Raw genomic sequence first — 14731 nt, 5'->3', positions numbered from 1 at the left:
TGTAGCTTTGCAGAACTCCGTGTACATCTACACCCTTAGTGTGTTTTTGCAATTGCCGATCTTCCTGTATAGAATATTAGGAGCAGCAAGATTTTAAACCAAATAAACCTGGTATGGGATTCTTGCTCTAATGATTATTAACTAAATTGTGTTACTTAAATCTCTTTTTTATCCATAAGAATGGTAATGCCTAGTGTAGGAGTGTCATAAATATTAAATTAGATCATAGGACAAGCACAGTTGTAGGTATTTTAAGCATGCATTATGGAGTTTGTGTTGATGACAGTTCTCAGCCATTTAGCTGATGCTGCCGCAGTAAAGCACTGTTTTAGATAGGCTCTCCCTAGGAATATGCACATTCGATTAGGTTGTTTGTTGTTTAGAATTGGTTTTCATTGTACAATCTTGAAACTTCCTATTTGAGAATTATTTAATAAAACTAAATGTTATTGATTGTTAAATCTTATACAATTATAAATTTTGACTACTCATAAAACATAATTCTATCAAATTTTATAGAGCTAATTTTTATGTAAGCAGGTAAAAGTTGTAACAGTTTCTTTTACTCTGGAAAACTAGCTATATGTATGCTTTTTAGGTCATTATACATATTATTACACTTACTACTATCTCCCCAGTAATATAGCTGCACACCTGCATATGCTGTCTCCTCTAGAAAGTTGAAAGTTGTTTGGGAGGGTAGCATAGAACTAACTTGTGTATACTTGCCTACTTCCCCTTCCACTATTTCATTTATGTTGAAGGTGGCATTTTTTTCCTTTTCTATAGGAAAGGGAAATAACTTTAAGACACCTTTTGACCATGAGGAAAGATGAGCTTGCAAAGGTTAGTATCAATTTCAAAAACCCCAGACATTATCTTTCATAGTTTTCATATTTTGGATCTTTTCATTTTCTATTTTAAAAATCTTGCAGCTGTAGACTGTGAGTTTTCTTTTGCTAGGTTCCTCATTAGATATGCTTATGGATAACCATATCTAAAATTTTCTATTATGGTATTAAGTTGCCTCAATATTTGAAGACATAAAGTTGGTATTTTTTTCCTTCATATTAGTTATGACATCTGGACTAAAACTGGCACTATGTTTCTAAATATGAAATAGATTTATAAAACCATATAAAACAAATTACTCAGAAATAAGAGGTGGTTTTTTTATACATGTGGGTATAAAAATGTATTGTTCAAATATTGCCTTTTGCTAGGTTCTCAAATGATCAGTTATTTTGCCATCAAGTATTATTAGTAACAATTTGAAAATATCTGTGGGAAACATCAAAGACACTTTAATACATAGCATAATAAAAAGGAATGGTCTCCCTGTATGAATACATTGGAAACTTGAAATCTTCAGCATCACTGAAAATCAAACCATACTATATAGCTAAATCCAGGATAGAAAATTTAGTTAGTACTAAAGGTAGAACACAGGCAAAAGGAAGACTTAATTCTTACTTAATCACTGATAATATTTTGTAGGAAAAATTATTTTATTATGATTTTAATATACAATATAAAATCTATATTATAATTGTATATTAAAATCTAGTCATTGGTTTTTAGAATCCATCACATTGTTATGTAATGTAAAAAATTGACTATAGTCACTATGTATCTAAATATTTTACTGATGTAGCTTTGTCAGTCCAATTATAAGCAAATTTGTGTATTTTTCAGTATGATTTTTTTCAGTATGCGTTTTTTTTCAAGATGAGAATTAATCAAGGTAGATCTTTTTCAGTAATTTCAAATTTTATGCAAGTATTACATTGGGGCTTCCCTTGTGGCTCAGCTGGTTAAAGAATCCGCCTGCAATGCTGGAGACCTGGGTTTGATCCCTAGGTTGGGAAGATCCCCTGGAGAAGGGAAAGGCTACCCACTCCAGTATTCTGGCCTGGAGAATTCCATGGACTGTATAGTCTATGGGGTTACAGAGTCGGACTCAACTAAGCAACTTTCACTTCACTTCTTCATGACTACCTTACTGCACCTTGAAATCATTTCTGCTTAGAATGGAATTACCAGTAGAGATCAGCAGAAAATTATGGCTGCCCTTAAAGAACTGGAAGTAGACGAGATAAAATTTGAAGAATTACCTGAAGTGGCAAAGTTGGAAATCAGGTAAAGTTAACTTAATGGTTTACATTAATACTGTTTAGAACCACCTTTTCTTTTTAGTTGAATTTTGATAATGTCTGAGTTATTTTACTTGATACCATCATTTTCCCAGAGATATGGGTAATTCATTTTGCTATATACTGTGTTCTGAGATAGAAAGTACTTTACAAGGCAGGTTTTACCAATACCAAGAAGCAAAACAGTGCATTTTCTTAATTCACATAGAAACATTTTTGTCTTATTTTTTCATTGCATTTTGTTAAACAAGTTACTTAAAAGATCTCACATTTTTCATAGTGTAGCTCTTACTCCCTTTAAATCATTTAAGTGTCAAGTTGAAAATTTAAAGGTACTATTTTTGCTTATGGCAGTAAAAAAGTGTCTCTCATGTAGCTCAGCTCTATTTTCAGCATTAATGATTCATGAAATTAGGTTATCAGTATATAAAGTTCATTTTTAATATTATAAACTTGTGAAGCACTGATTATTAGTAATAGTAATTAAAATTGCCTTGAAAATAATAGTGTTTGATTTTTTAAACATATTGCACAATATTAAATGATTTTTAAAAACTTTGTATTTGAATTAATTATAGATTCACAAGAAATTGCAGAGAAGTATAGGAATGTTCTCTGCACCCTTCTTCACCCTTCTTACCTGGTCCTAATATCTTGCCTAACTATAGTACACTAACAAAACCAGAAAACTGACATTGATATAATTTACATAGCTTATTTGTATTTCACTAGTTATACTTGTGCTCATTTGTGTGTGTGTGTGTGTGTGTGTGTGTGTGTGTGTGTAGGTAGCTTCGTGTAACCACTGCCGCAATCAATATACTTAGCATACCATCACCACAAGGCTACCTCATACTACCTCTTCATAACTCCCACCACCTCTCCCCATCCCTGAAACTCCTAGCAATCAATAATTTTTATCTATCTTTCTAAAAATGTTATATCACAAATGTTACATAAATGTAAATGCAGTTGTATTTTTCCATTTTTCTTAAAATTTTTATTTTATTTGGAGGCTAATTACAGTATTGTGGTGGTTTTTGCCACACACTCACATGAATTATCCATGGATGTACATGTGTTCCCCATCCTGACCCTCCCTCCCACTTCCCTTCCCATCCCATCTCAGGGCCATCCCAGTGCACCAGCCCTGAGCACCCTGCCTCATGCATCGAACCTGGAGATTTCTCCGTTTTTGTTTGTATTTTTTTCTATCAGCCTAATTTCCCTGAGGTTCATCCAAATTCTATGCTATAAAATATAACACATAAAAGTGCAGTAGTAGCATCACTAGTGTAGCCTGCCTAAAACTAACATTGCAACTTTGAGAAACATTAATTAAACACAGGAGTAGTAAGTTTCCATACCGTTTTAGAATTCAGAGAAGTCTTCTAGGGAATAATTTAGATGATCCAGATTTCTTTAAAAATGTTAGTGTAAAATTATTTCCCTTTCTCTAACTATACCTCCTTATAACAAGCTGGTCTATATTCAAAATAATGTCTCATCACTGTTTCAAAATAACCACAACTCTTTACAATGTAAGTACATTGTAAAGGATTTCAGTTGCGATGATGACTTAAATCAGAAAACTGTGCATCTTTCTGTTCACTGTCTTTACTTTTTTAATGTATTGCTTCTATAAAGGAATGTTTTAAGTTCTACATGACTGAATTGCAAATTAAATTTTTAATATAACTTGTTTATAGGATGTCAGAGTTGCCTCTATGAATTTTCACTGTGAGGCTTAATAGATTTAAAGAATGTATAGAATCCTGAATGGTTCACTTATTACAGCTGCTAAATTTTTTAAAAAATAAAACTAGCAGACATATATTTCAGGAATTTGACCTTGTTATTAAATCACAGACTTTGTTTACATGCTGTTATGGAAAAGGTTTTACTTTCCATTTGTTCAAAGTCATTCTTTAAAGAAGAAATTAGTCATCAAGTCATAAGAAAACTAACAGCAGGAAAAGTTGAACTGATTGATTATAATCTTCTGGTAATGTGACTTCAACAATTTAGCTACTGATTTGTTTTAAAATACTTTTCTTCTATGTGTTCAATTTTATACAATAGTCTGTTACAAGAGTACCCATGCACAGTACATTTACTTTCTTCTACAGTTAGCCTTAGTATGTTTTCATAATTAGAGAATGCAACTTAAAAATACTGATCATCTCATTACTACTTTGAGATTTTTTTTAACAGAAATAACTAAGTTTCACCCATGTCTTGACATTTTCAGCTGTTCTGCCCAAACATTTTCTCCAAGCCTGATATCTACTTGAATGTATCAAAGGCATCTCAAAATTATGCCTACTTAGAAAATGATTTCTCCTTCAAAAAAAAAAAAACTGTATAGATGCAAATTTTCACATAAAAACATTGTTCACATCTATGATTTATAACTATTCTAAACTGGGAAACTACAAATATTTAACTTTGTAAGTGGATGGTTGGATTACATTACATCAATATAATTATTTTATTCTGTCACTTAATTTTGAGATTTAATGTCATAGAAAAATAGTCATAGTATTAGAAAAGGCAAGTATAAAATGGAGTGTGAGTTATAATGCCAGTTGTATGTATGCATATGAGAAATACTTAGTTCCCTTATAATATTCTGGAAGAAAATAATACCAGTCATTATATTTGTGTGATTAAAGTATTGGTTATTTTAATTTTTCCAGATAGTCTACAGTGAACACATGGTTCTTCCATTTGGAGTACCTATATTTTGGGAGAAAATGGATACAAGTTTTATGTATGGCTGATTCCCTTTACTGTTCATCTGAAACTATCACAGCATTGTTTGTTAATTAACTATACCCAAATACAAAATAAAATGCATAAAATATAAATTTTGTCCTCATCCTTAACTTCAAAATTTTTAAATGTGGCCTATTGTTTCAGTCAACTTATATTTTTTGTGTTGCAGTAACAAATAACTTCTAAATCTGAATTGATTTATAGTAACAAAATTTATTTCTTGATCAGAAATATGATATGATCCATCTATATCATGGATCAACTGCAGTGAATCTCTTCCTTAGTATTATGCAAATAGGCTGGAGAAATAGCCCCACCTCAGACATGCCGCTCTTGTGGCAAAGGGAAAAGAGAGGTGGCAGAACCAGTCAGTGGCTCTTAGAGCATCTGTTCAAAAATGACACAATCACTTCCAGTCATATTTTATTTGCCAAAGCAAGTCATTGGCCAAGCCTCGTGTCTTTGGGACATGAAATGTAATCCTCTGGCAGAGAGAGGCCTGGTAGTATCTGGCTCAGTTGAAAGAGACATGACAATTTGATCAAATAATATAGTCTACCATACCTGTGCCATATCTGCTTCTCTGGAACTCTTTAAATAAGTACAGAATTATCAGGCATTCCATGGAAAGGTATGTAGGTTCTACAGCTCTAGGATGAGGGCTGGGCATCCATTCACACAGTGATGATAAAAGGCATACTCTTGAGTTGTGTTTTTATAACTTGCCTATCCATATTCAGTAGCCCTGAGAAGTATACATCACAAGAAAGGTATATATTTGTCTTTCATTCATTAAGACTATATGTAATTTTGTTTATAATAGCATTTGCTTATTTGAACTGTGGTCCTATTGTATTAGAATTTGTGTGAGTTTTTATTATAATGAATACCACTAAGTAACACTCCAGAAAGGTCATCTTGCAAATTTGTCAACTCTTGATATTAATCATCTTCCTAATTTTTGTCATTTCACTGGAACATAACATCTTATTTTTATTATAATTCCATGTTTATTATCCATTTAAATTTTCATTTTTTTTCTTTTTCTTTGAGTTACCTATTATCCTTTCTATTAGCTTGTGTTAGTTTCTTTGTAGGTTTCACAATAAGTTGGCTTCTGTCTTTGAAACTAATCTAGTCATCAGTGTCTCTTCATTGTCAGAATTAGTGGATTAATGACACTTGACTTTTAACATGCTTGACTTTTTCCCTCCATCTTGAATCTGTTCCATTCTTTACCTTTCATAAAAGAAATTGCCCCTGATTTTCTTTTTCTTAGGCTACTTTTACTTTGATAGCTTTCTTTCTTATACCCCTATCAATTTGCCCCTCTTCACAATATGTATCTTTTTTCTTGGTGGCCTTCTCCATGATCATTGTTTTGATTTCTATTGGTTAGCAAATTATAGACACTTCTAATACTTCTGTTGTTTGTGCCTATATTCACTGTTGAAGGTAATACTGAAATTGTTTTAGAGGTTAGTGAAAATAAAGATGTAATTTTTCACCAGATCCCTGAATCCTTTGTAGCCTCATGAGTCAGTCTGTGGACCCAGGATAAGTGCCTCCAAGACTGACGTTTTCTACTGCTTACTGATCAGTGCACCTGCAGAACTCGTATCATTGCCATCATCATTATTATGCTTGTTTGAATGCCATCTATGTACTAGATTAAATACTAGGTGCTTTTCATACAGTATCTCCTAAGTCCTCCTTCCCTGGTGCTCAGCTAGTAAAGAATCCACCTGCAATGCAGGAGACCCTGGTTCAGTTCCTGGATTGGGAAGATCCCCTGGAGAAGGGATAGACTACCCATTCCAGTGTTCTGGCCTGGAGCATTCCATGGACTGTATAGTCCGTGGGGTTGCAAAGAGTCAGACACGACTGAGCGACTTTCACTTTTCAGTCCTCCTGACAGTCCTGTTATCTCAGTTCTAGAGATACAGCAGTATTCGGCTGAAGATTAGGTTTGCCTAAGATCTTAAAGCTGTGGAAACTGAATTCAAACCCAGGGTTTCCTGATACTAGAGTCTATATTCTTAATTATTATGCTATATTGTTTTCTCTTTACCCACTTATTTCTTTACCACCCACCCCCAAATTCACTTCCCTGCTCGGTAGTGCCATTTTCCACTGAAACCAACAAAGTTAGAATCACCCTAGACCTTTCCTTTCCTTTTAATGCAGTCCATCACCAAGTATTTCAGCTTATTCTCCTGAACATTTCTTAAACTATCTCCTAATTATTCTCTATACTTCCACTTTTGTTTTCCTTTTAATCCACACCATACCCCAAATAAATTCTCATACAAAAGTCTGATTTTCTACTTCCCTGTTTAAAGTCCCTTAGTAACTGTACATTATCCAGAAAATAATATTCCATTCCTTAGCATGTCACAAAAGTTCCTTAAATAAATGATCCCATGTAACCTCTTTTCTTACAACTTTCACATGATTGTGCTTTAGTTATACTTTGGAGACCTCCTAACCGCGTACTTCCACACCTGCTATTCTCTCCATCCAGAATCGCTTCTCTTCCTATGTACTTGACAAGCTTCTTTTTAAGCTCCAGACTCAGTTCAAGTATGAACTCTCTGAAACGTTAGTAAATCCCTATTCCCAGTTATGTTGTTGTTGGAACCCTGTGGACTTTAGCCCTCTGGTCTCCTGTGTACACAGGATTTCTCAGGCCAGAGTATTGGAGTGGGTTACCATTTCCTTCTCCAGGGGATCTGATCTTCCTGACCCAAGGATCAAATCCACATATCCTACATCTCCTGCATCGGCAGGCGGATTCTTTACCATTGAGCCACCAGGGAAGATACCTCACTCCAACTTAGGCTAGGTTCACCATCTCTTGAGTTTTAGATATCTCAACTATAAACTACTGTTAATAACATACACCTTATAGGAGCTGTTGGAAGGAATTTTTAAAATAATAAATGTAAAATCAAATGCAGTGACTTCACATAATAGACACTCAAGTACTGGGACGTCTATGTTCCTTCTTATATATGTTCCTATGTTCCTCCTAGATCCCTGTGAGTAATTCGGTTATAATAGTACGTCTGCCTCTCCTCCTGAACTTTGAGATCTTCAAGATTGGATACTTGGTTTCCTTTGTATGCTTAATGTCTACTTCATCTGCTAATACAAACTTACTATTCTACAGATATTTTTAAAGAATATAATAAATCGTATGACTCGATAGTAAATAACTAGCTAAGTAAAATGGAGTAAATTGTTCATATCAGTGATTCCTATTTGTTTATTTCCTCTCTTTAGTGGTGATGAGTTCCTCAACTTTCTTCTGAAATTAAACAAACAGTGTGGCCATTTAATAACAGCTGTACAGAACATTATTACCGAGTTGCCTGTAAATTCTCACAAGGTATTCTACAAAAATTATTAAGTGAAGAAAAGTATAAATGCAAATAACATTACAGATAAGTTAATGATAATTCAGTAAATAATAATAATCCAGTAAAACTGTACCTTCTACAAAATCACATAAGATCTAAATAAGTCAATTTATTTAATATTACTTCTTTTTATATGAAATAATTGAAAAACTAATGTTCCAGCCCTCAAGAAAAGAAATGAGTCAGACCAAAAATTAAACTGATTTGTGTACTGAACTCATCATTTGTTCTTAAAGGGAATTTAATTGTTTAAAATATAAAGTGACAGGAGACCCAAGTGAAAGTTGAAACAAAACAGTGTGTTGAGTGTTATTAAAAATCATATCAATATAAGGATTTTTTAATGAAAGAAATTTTAAATAGAGAAAGTGTAAGTGACCCATTAAAGCAAACTTGTTTTGTTTTTTTCATGTGATTTAGTTTTAGCTATTTGTATGTAATCAGAAATATTTAATGCATTTGTTTTCCAATGATTTTTGTATAATACTGATAATGGAAATCATGTCATTCTTCAAACCTTCATGACTTTATTTATTCACCATAAATATTATTACTAATATTAGTTTCCATAGTTGCATGTACATGTATTTAATAAATGCATTCAGGAAACTGATTCAGTTATTTGTATAAAATTACTCAGTTCTTTTGGTGTCAGGATTTACCCTGATGAAAAAAATGCTTTTCAGTTATATAATTTAATGTTTCATAGTATTGTATAACTTTTGTGGATATAAAGTTGTGAAAAGTTGTTTCCTATTGTTTAAAATGTAACTTTTGAAAATATTAACAGATAGTACTAGAATGGGCTTCTCCCCGGAATTTTACTTCAGTTTGTGAAGAACTTGTTAGTAATGTTGAAGATTTGAGTGAAGAGGTCTGCAAACTAAAAGACTTAATTCAGAAGGTATCTGTTTAAAATTTAAAAGGGGGAAAATTATTTACAGCACAGTATGTTAGACAATGAGGGCTTCCCTGGTGGTTCAGATGGTAAAGAATGCCTGCAGTGCAGGAGACCTGGGTTTGATCCCTGGGTTGGGAAGATCCCTTGGAGGAGGGCATGGCAACCCACTCCAGTATTCTTTCCTGGAGAATCCCCATGGATAGAGGAGCCTGGCAGGCTACTGTCCATGGGGTTGCAAAGAGTCAGACACCACTGAGCGACTAAGCACATGTTAGACAATGAAGCAATTCTGACAAGAGCAACTTAAGTTCTCACTAGACAGATGGGAAAAGGACTGTTTCCAAAGAAAGAAATTTACATAGGAAAGACACTTTGTTGGTCATTAATGAAATGCATACTGAAAGAATAATGATACATCATTTTCATCCTATAAATTAGCAGGGAATGTATTACCCTACTCATTACTGGTTATAGTTCACCAAGCTAATATTTTCATGTAAGACTGATGTTTAAGCAGCTTTCAAGAACAATTTAGCAGGATGTGGCAAGGACTATAAAAATGTTTTTATCTTTCAATAATACTAGTCTAATGATTCCAAAATTGTTTGTACTGGAAGTATAGTATACTAGGAAAATGATTTAATAAATGTATGGCCATTTTTCATAATGGTATGCAGCCAGTTGAAAAATATAATGAAAAGCAAATATCAACTTGTTAAAGACAAAATGTTGTATTTCTAATTTTTATTTATGTGTAAATATAAAAAAATTACCAAAAATTAAATGTTCATTAGCTCTGTTAATGAGGTAGGGTTGTAGATTAAATATTCCTTCTATTTTCTAGACTTTTTATAATATTGGGTTGGCAAAAAAACTCATTCCATATGATGTTTTTCCATATGATGTAACTGAAAAACCCACATGGATTTTTTTTGCCAACCCAGTATCTTTTAAATTTAACTTTTTAAAAGAGTATGGGCTTTTTTTGGTTCTTGTTTCTGTACTCATGTAGAAGTATATATCTTGGTTTAAGGGCAGGTGATTTTCCCCCTGTTTAAGAAAATTGAGTATAACAAAATCTAAGCTGGTAAAATAGATAACTCTGTTGAAGGTAGATAATAAAGGAAAACACTTTCACTTTACTAAAGAACTCACTTTGAGTTCTCTAAGTCTAATAAATATATTTGGTATCTAAAAAGTTTTTGTGAAATATCTGATGTGAACATAAGATTATGCATTAAATTTTCATAGTTTCATCCCATAATCATTTAATATTTTCATTAATATTTTATCAAAAATGTTATTTTCCTCAAAATAACTTTATACATATTCCAGATAATTTGTCATTCTAGCTATTAACATATGTTCAGTCAAAAGGAGTCTAGTTAAAAACTGAGCAGAAAATTGAAGCACAGTCTGCAAAATTATAGGAGAATAAAGACATGTAAAATAGGGCAAATTAAAAATATAGTTGAGTTTTTGTAGACAATAACTCCTTCCCAGAGAAAGTCATCTTAGAAGTTGTGTTATCTCTGACATTTATTCATTCAACAAACTTGAGTGCCTGTTGTATGTCGGGAAACTGTGCTACACATTACTTTTCTAATCATGCTCTTTACTTCAACTTTTGTGTTTCTTTAATCTACTCCACTCCCCAAATAAACTTTCTCATGCAAAAATATGATTTTATACTTTCTGAACTTGACAACATGAAAATTATAGCACCATTCATCTTCACTATATCCATCATCCAGAAAAATTGAAGAGAAATGGTATTGATTTTACTTATTAGCATGGTGTTTTTCATGGGGTCCAAGGGAAGTTTGGAAGGATTTATGTAAAACTTTCTGCAAAGCATCAACTTTTCATGTATAGTGTAAGATATTCCCTAAGACATCTTTGTCTCAGGATTGGTAATTATTTGATTTCTCCAAGATGAACTAAAAACATTTGGAGGGAGAGTAAATAGAGGAGTAAGATGAAATTAGAGAGAGAGATCTGATTTTTCCTGAAGGGATGAAAAAGTTACTGCTTTCAAGTGTAACTCTGATTCTAAAACACAAACAATTGAGTCAGATACAATAATATTTATTTTAATAATGTATACCTATAGAGAGCTTTTTCAGCTTTCTTTAGCTAAATGGAAGGTCTTTTTTTCTTTGGTCTTTTCTACATTGAGTCTATACATTTCTATATAAGGACTAGCCTTGAAAACATATTTATTGGTTCATAATAACAATAGATATAATTCTTTGGGCAGGAAAGTCTTAATTCTGCAGCAAGGTAGTGCATTTTTTTTAATTAGTCTTAAACAAGCAATAATCACCAAAGTAAGATTTTATTTAAAAAACTGTGAGGACTTCCAGGTTTGGGAGTATGCTATCATGCCTGTCAAACTTACAATATTTTAAGAGTTTACCAATAATAACAAAGGATTTTTTTAAAAAAAAGAAACATATGAGCTATCATAGATAAGTATATGGAGGTAACAGAGAGAGGGTGGGAGAGGTCAAGGCCATACTCACACCACATCATTCTCTTTCAAACCAACACACGGACAGGCTCTTGTCAGAAAGGGTCATTCTAAGTAATTGGTTAATAAAAGGAATGACTGTCTCAGGATTCAGTAAATGGAGCATCAGTGTCAAAAAGGAATCTGTTGCTGAATGAAGCCATTTGGAAGCTAGACCAAGAATACAGTATTAATGAGATTGGCACTGAAATCCATCTTCTACTATAAATTTAAAATTAATTTTGCAGGGTTCTTTAATTAAATATTTACACTGTAGATTTGAGAAGTAGTTATTTTTTCTAAGGTTCAAAGTATTTATGTCACCACTCCAGCACAGGATGTTTCCAGTAAATATCACTCTATAAATGTGCCTGATTCTTTTTATCTTTCAAGGATCTTTGGGTTTCTGCTTGTTCTCCCTCTTCTGCCTCTCCCCCCAACAACTAAACTATCTTCTCCTCACCGCCCTCCCCCCCACCACACACACACTCAAGTTGAGGGGACTTCTTTAGCAAGAAAGTTCTAATGTGGGGATTTAGAAACTGACTGGCTCATGTAATTTCACTGCTGGAAAGTGCTAAAACCACTGAAATTTTTGTTAACATTTGTTTCTGCAACTGTATTAAATAAAGAGTTATACTTCTAGCATTAGCATCGAATCTTCTAGTTTTTGTTGAATTTCATGTATTGTAGGTATTCTATAAGAATGGTTTGCTTTTTTTGTAAGAAATCAGTTGATATTTAATACAGAAGGAAAAAAAATGATTGTCTTTCCTTAAAGATAGAAACTTTGACATTAAAGGAACTTTATCTCCTGACATAAAAATGTGATTTTAAAATGTAGTCATCTGTAGAAGCATTTATTTTTAATATAAAACTAATAATCTACTACAATCAGATCCTGGTTGAAGGAAAGACTATCTTTTAAGACTTTAAATCTTCCACGGGAATCTTGCATTTAGGTTACATCTAAATCAAGTGAATTAACATGGATATTTTGATACTTTTTAAATCAAAGATGTTTTTATTTTCAGTGTACTGTACATTAACTCTTCTTTTTTCCATACTAAACATTAGTTACAAAATGAACGAGAAAATGATCCAACTCATATACCATTAATGGAAGAAGTATCTACATGGAATAGTAGAATTTTGAAGAGGACGGCTATTACAGTATGCGGATTTGGGTTTCTTCTTTTCATCTGCAAGCTAACTTTTCAGAGAAAATAACCCTAATATTTGTTTTGAATAACTTGTGTGTTCTTTATTTAAATTACCTAAAAATGTTGCTTTTAACTGTTTGTGACACACGGTAGCTACATTCTTTGCTGGAACTCTGTAGGAAGAATTATGATAGCATAGAGCAGGATGTTTTCTGTTTGTCAGTTTGAATTGAAAATATCATTTGTTAAATTTTTATGCTAATTTTGATCAAGCAGTAAATTATAAGTGATTTTTAAGTTTAATCCTGTCCTATGACTGTAAATCACATTCAAAATAAAAGTTTTATCTAATATTCTTTGACATTTAAAAAAGTATGTTCATTTGTTACAGTGAATCTACAGAATGTATAAAGTGTTCATAAACAGTAGCTTTCTTTTAGTCTGTGTCTTCCCTTTCCGTTATTATGTAGTAAGGACTTTCTTATTTAGGTTTTTTAGTTATATATCATTATGTAGAAATTATTAATTTGAGAATATTTTAGAGAATGCAGAGTATAGATAAAATGTGAAAATTTTTAATCATTTATTAAAAACAGGAAAAATATTTTAAATGTAAATTTTAAAAAGCAGAAAATTTAGAGAGTAGTGTGGAAAGCCCAAAGCACATTAGAATTTCTTATGTAGTGTACTTTTGGGAACATATGACATGTACTGCGTGTAACATTCTTGGGGATGGTATGAAAGTGAATGGCATTTGGCATATAATTTCTCATACCAATCTAAAGAAGTAATGCATGATTTGTTTATGAGTTTTTTTTTCAAAATCAAAATAATATTCAGATTATAAAAGTGAAAAGGCAGGCCTAATTTAGCAGAAGTATAGTAGTTAAATCTAGCTTTATTTAGTACCATACTTAGATGCAGTTTATACACAGTTATTGAAAGGTAAACATCAAACAAAGAAGAAGAAAATTGTGGAAAAAAACAGCATGAGGAATATTATTAGTAGCACTAGTAGCTCTTGGTTATACCAAAGCAGCAAGGTTTGAGTCATTTTTTTTTTCTGAGAATTACTCAACCATACATTTTTGGAAGGAATTGGTGTCCGACATTATAACCTAAGTGCCACAGCAAGACATTTTTTTTCTGATATCCCTCATTTAAATTTAAGGCTTCAAGTCTTAGAACTAAAGTAGAGAATGGATAATAGGTACTTCTTTTAACATAGATCATGTTTCACTACTAGCCCAGTGCTCAGGCAAACAGAGGTGTTTAATAAATGTTAGTTTAAGTTTCCTTTAAAAAAAAAAAACTAGGAAAGTGACAGACATACTACCTGTTTATTTACAGTATCTCTTACATCAGTTCATCTTTAAAGACCATCAGTTGGCTGGATGCGTTGCTAAATTTTTTCACTAACCAAACCAAACTATGCATCTCTTAAATAGTAAGACAAACTATGAAAATGCAGATTGATAAAATATTTGCTTTCCAAAAGGATATATAGCACAATTCCTTAAAATATTGATGTTTTAGTAGTAGCGGTGGTAATAATAATCTGTCCCAGTATATGTCAAATATAGTTAGCCATTCAGGGAAAAGAAGTACTGTAAACTCCATTGAATCTGCATTTTCTGCATATTATTATTCCCTTGACAAATATGGTATAATTTTCAAATTACAGTCTGAGAATAAGTAGGACAGCATTTGTTGTGATTAGTTCAATTGTTTCTTCCTGGGTAAAATAAACTTTTTCTCCTGGTTTAAAATTAGTTATTTTATCTAGTGTTTAAGTCCCTTTT

The 14731-nt window shown here is 32.3% G+C and overlaps 1 protein-coding gene across 1 annotated transcript in view; it reads left to right on the top strand.

Moving 5' to 3' along the window:
• The window catches only part of ASZ1 (ankyrin repeat, SAM and basic leucine zipper domain containing 1), a 67681-nt gene extending 54399 nt beyond the window's left edge, over positions 1-13282 (top strand). Inside the window, exons 9-13 of the mRNA XM_020899764.2 lie at positions 790-846; positions 2030-2139; positions 8217-8322; positions 9144-9257; positions 12844-13282. Of these exons, the coding sequence (XP_020755423.2) occupies positions 790-846; positions 2030-2139; positions 8217-8322; positions 9144-9257; positions 12844-12996 (540 nt within the window). The 3' untranslated portion in view covers positions 12997-13282. The remainder of the gene's footprint in view (positions 1-789; positions 847-2029; positions 2140-8216; positions 8323-9143; positions 9258-12843) is intronic.
• Positions 13283-14731: the final 1449 nt, after the last annotated feature.

Source organism: Odocoileus virginianus, chromosome 1, assembly GCF_023699985.2.
Source record: "Odocoileus virginianus isolate 20LAN1187 ecotype Illinois chromosome 1, Ovbor_1.2, whole genome shotgun sequence".
Taxonomy (NCBI): domain Eukaryota; kingdom Metazoa; phylum Chordata; class Mammalia; order Artiodactyla; family Cervidae; genus Odocoileus; species Odocoileus virginianus.
Note: the sequence above shows the minus strand (reverse complement) of the source record. Positions and strands in the feature narration are given on the sequence as shown.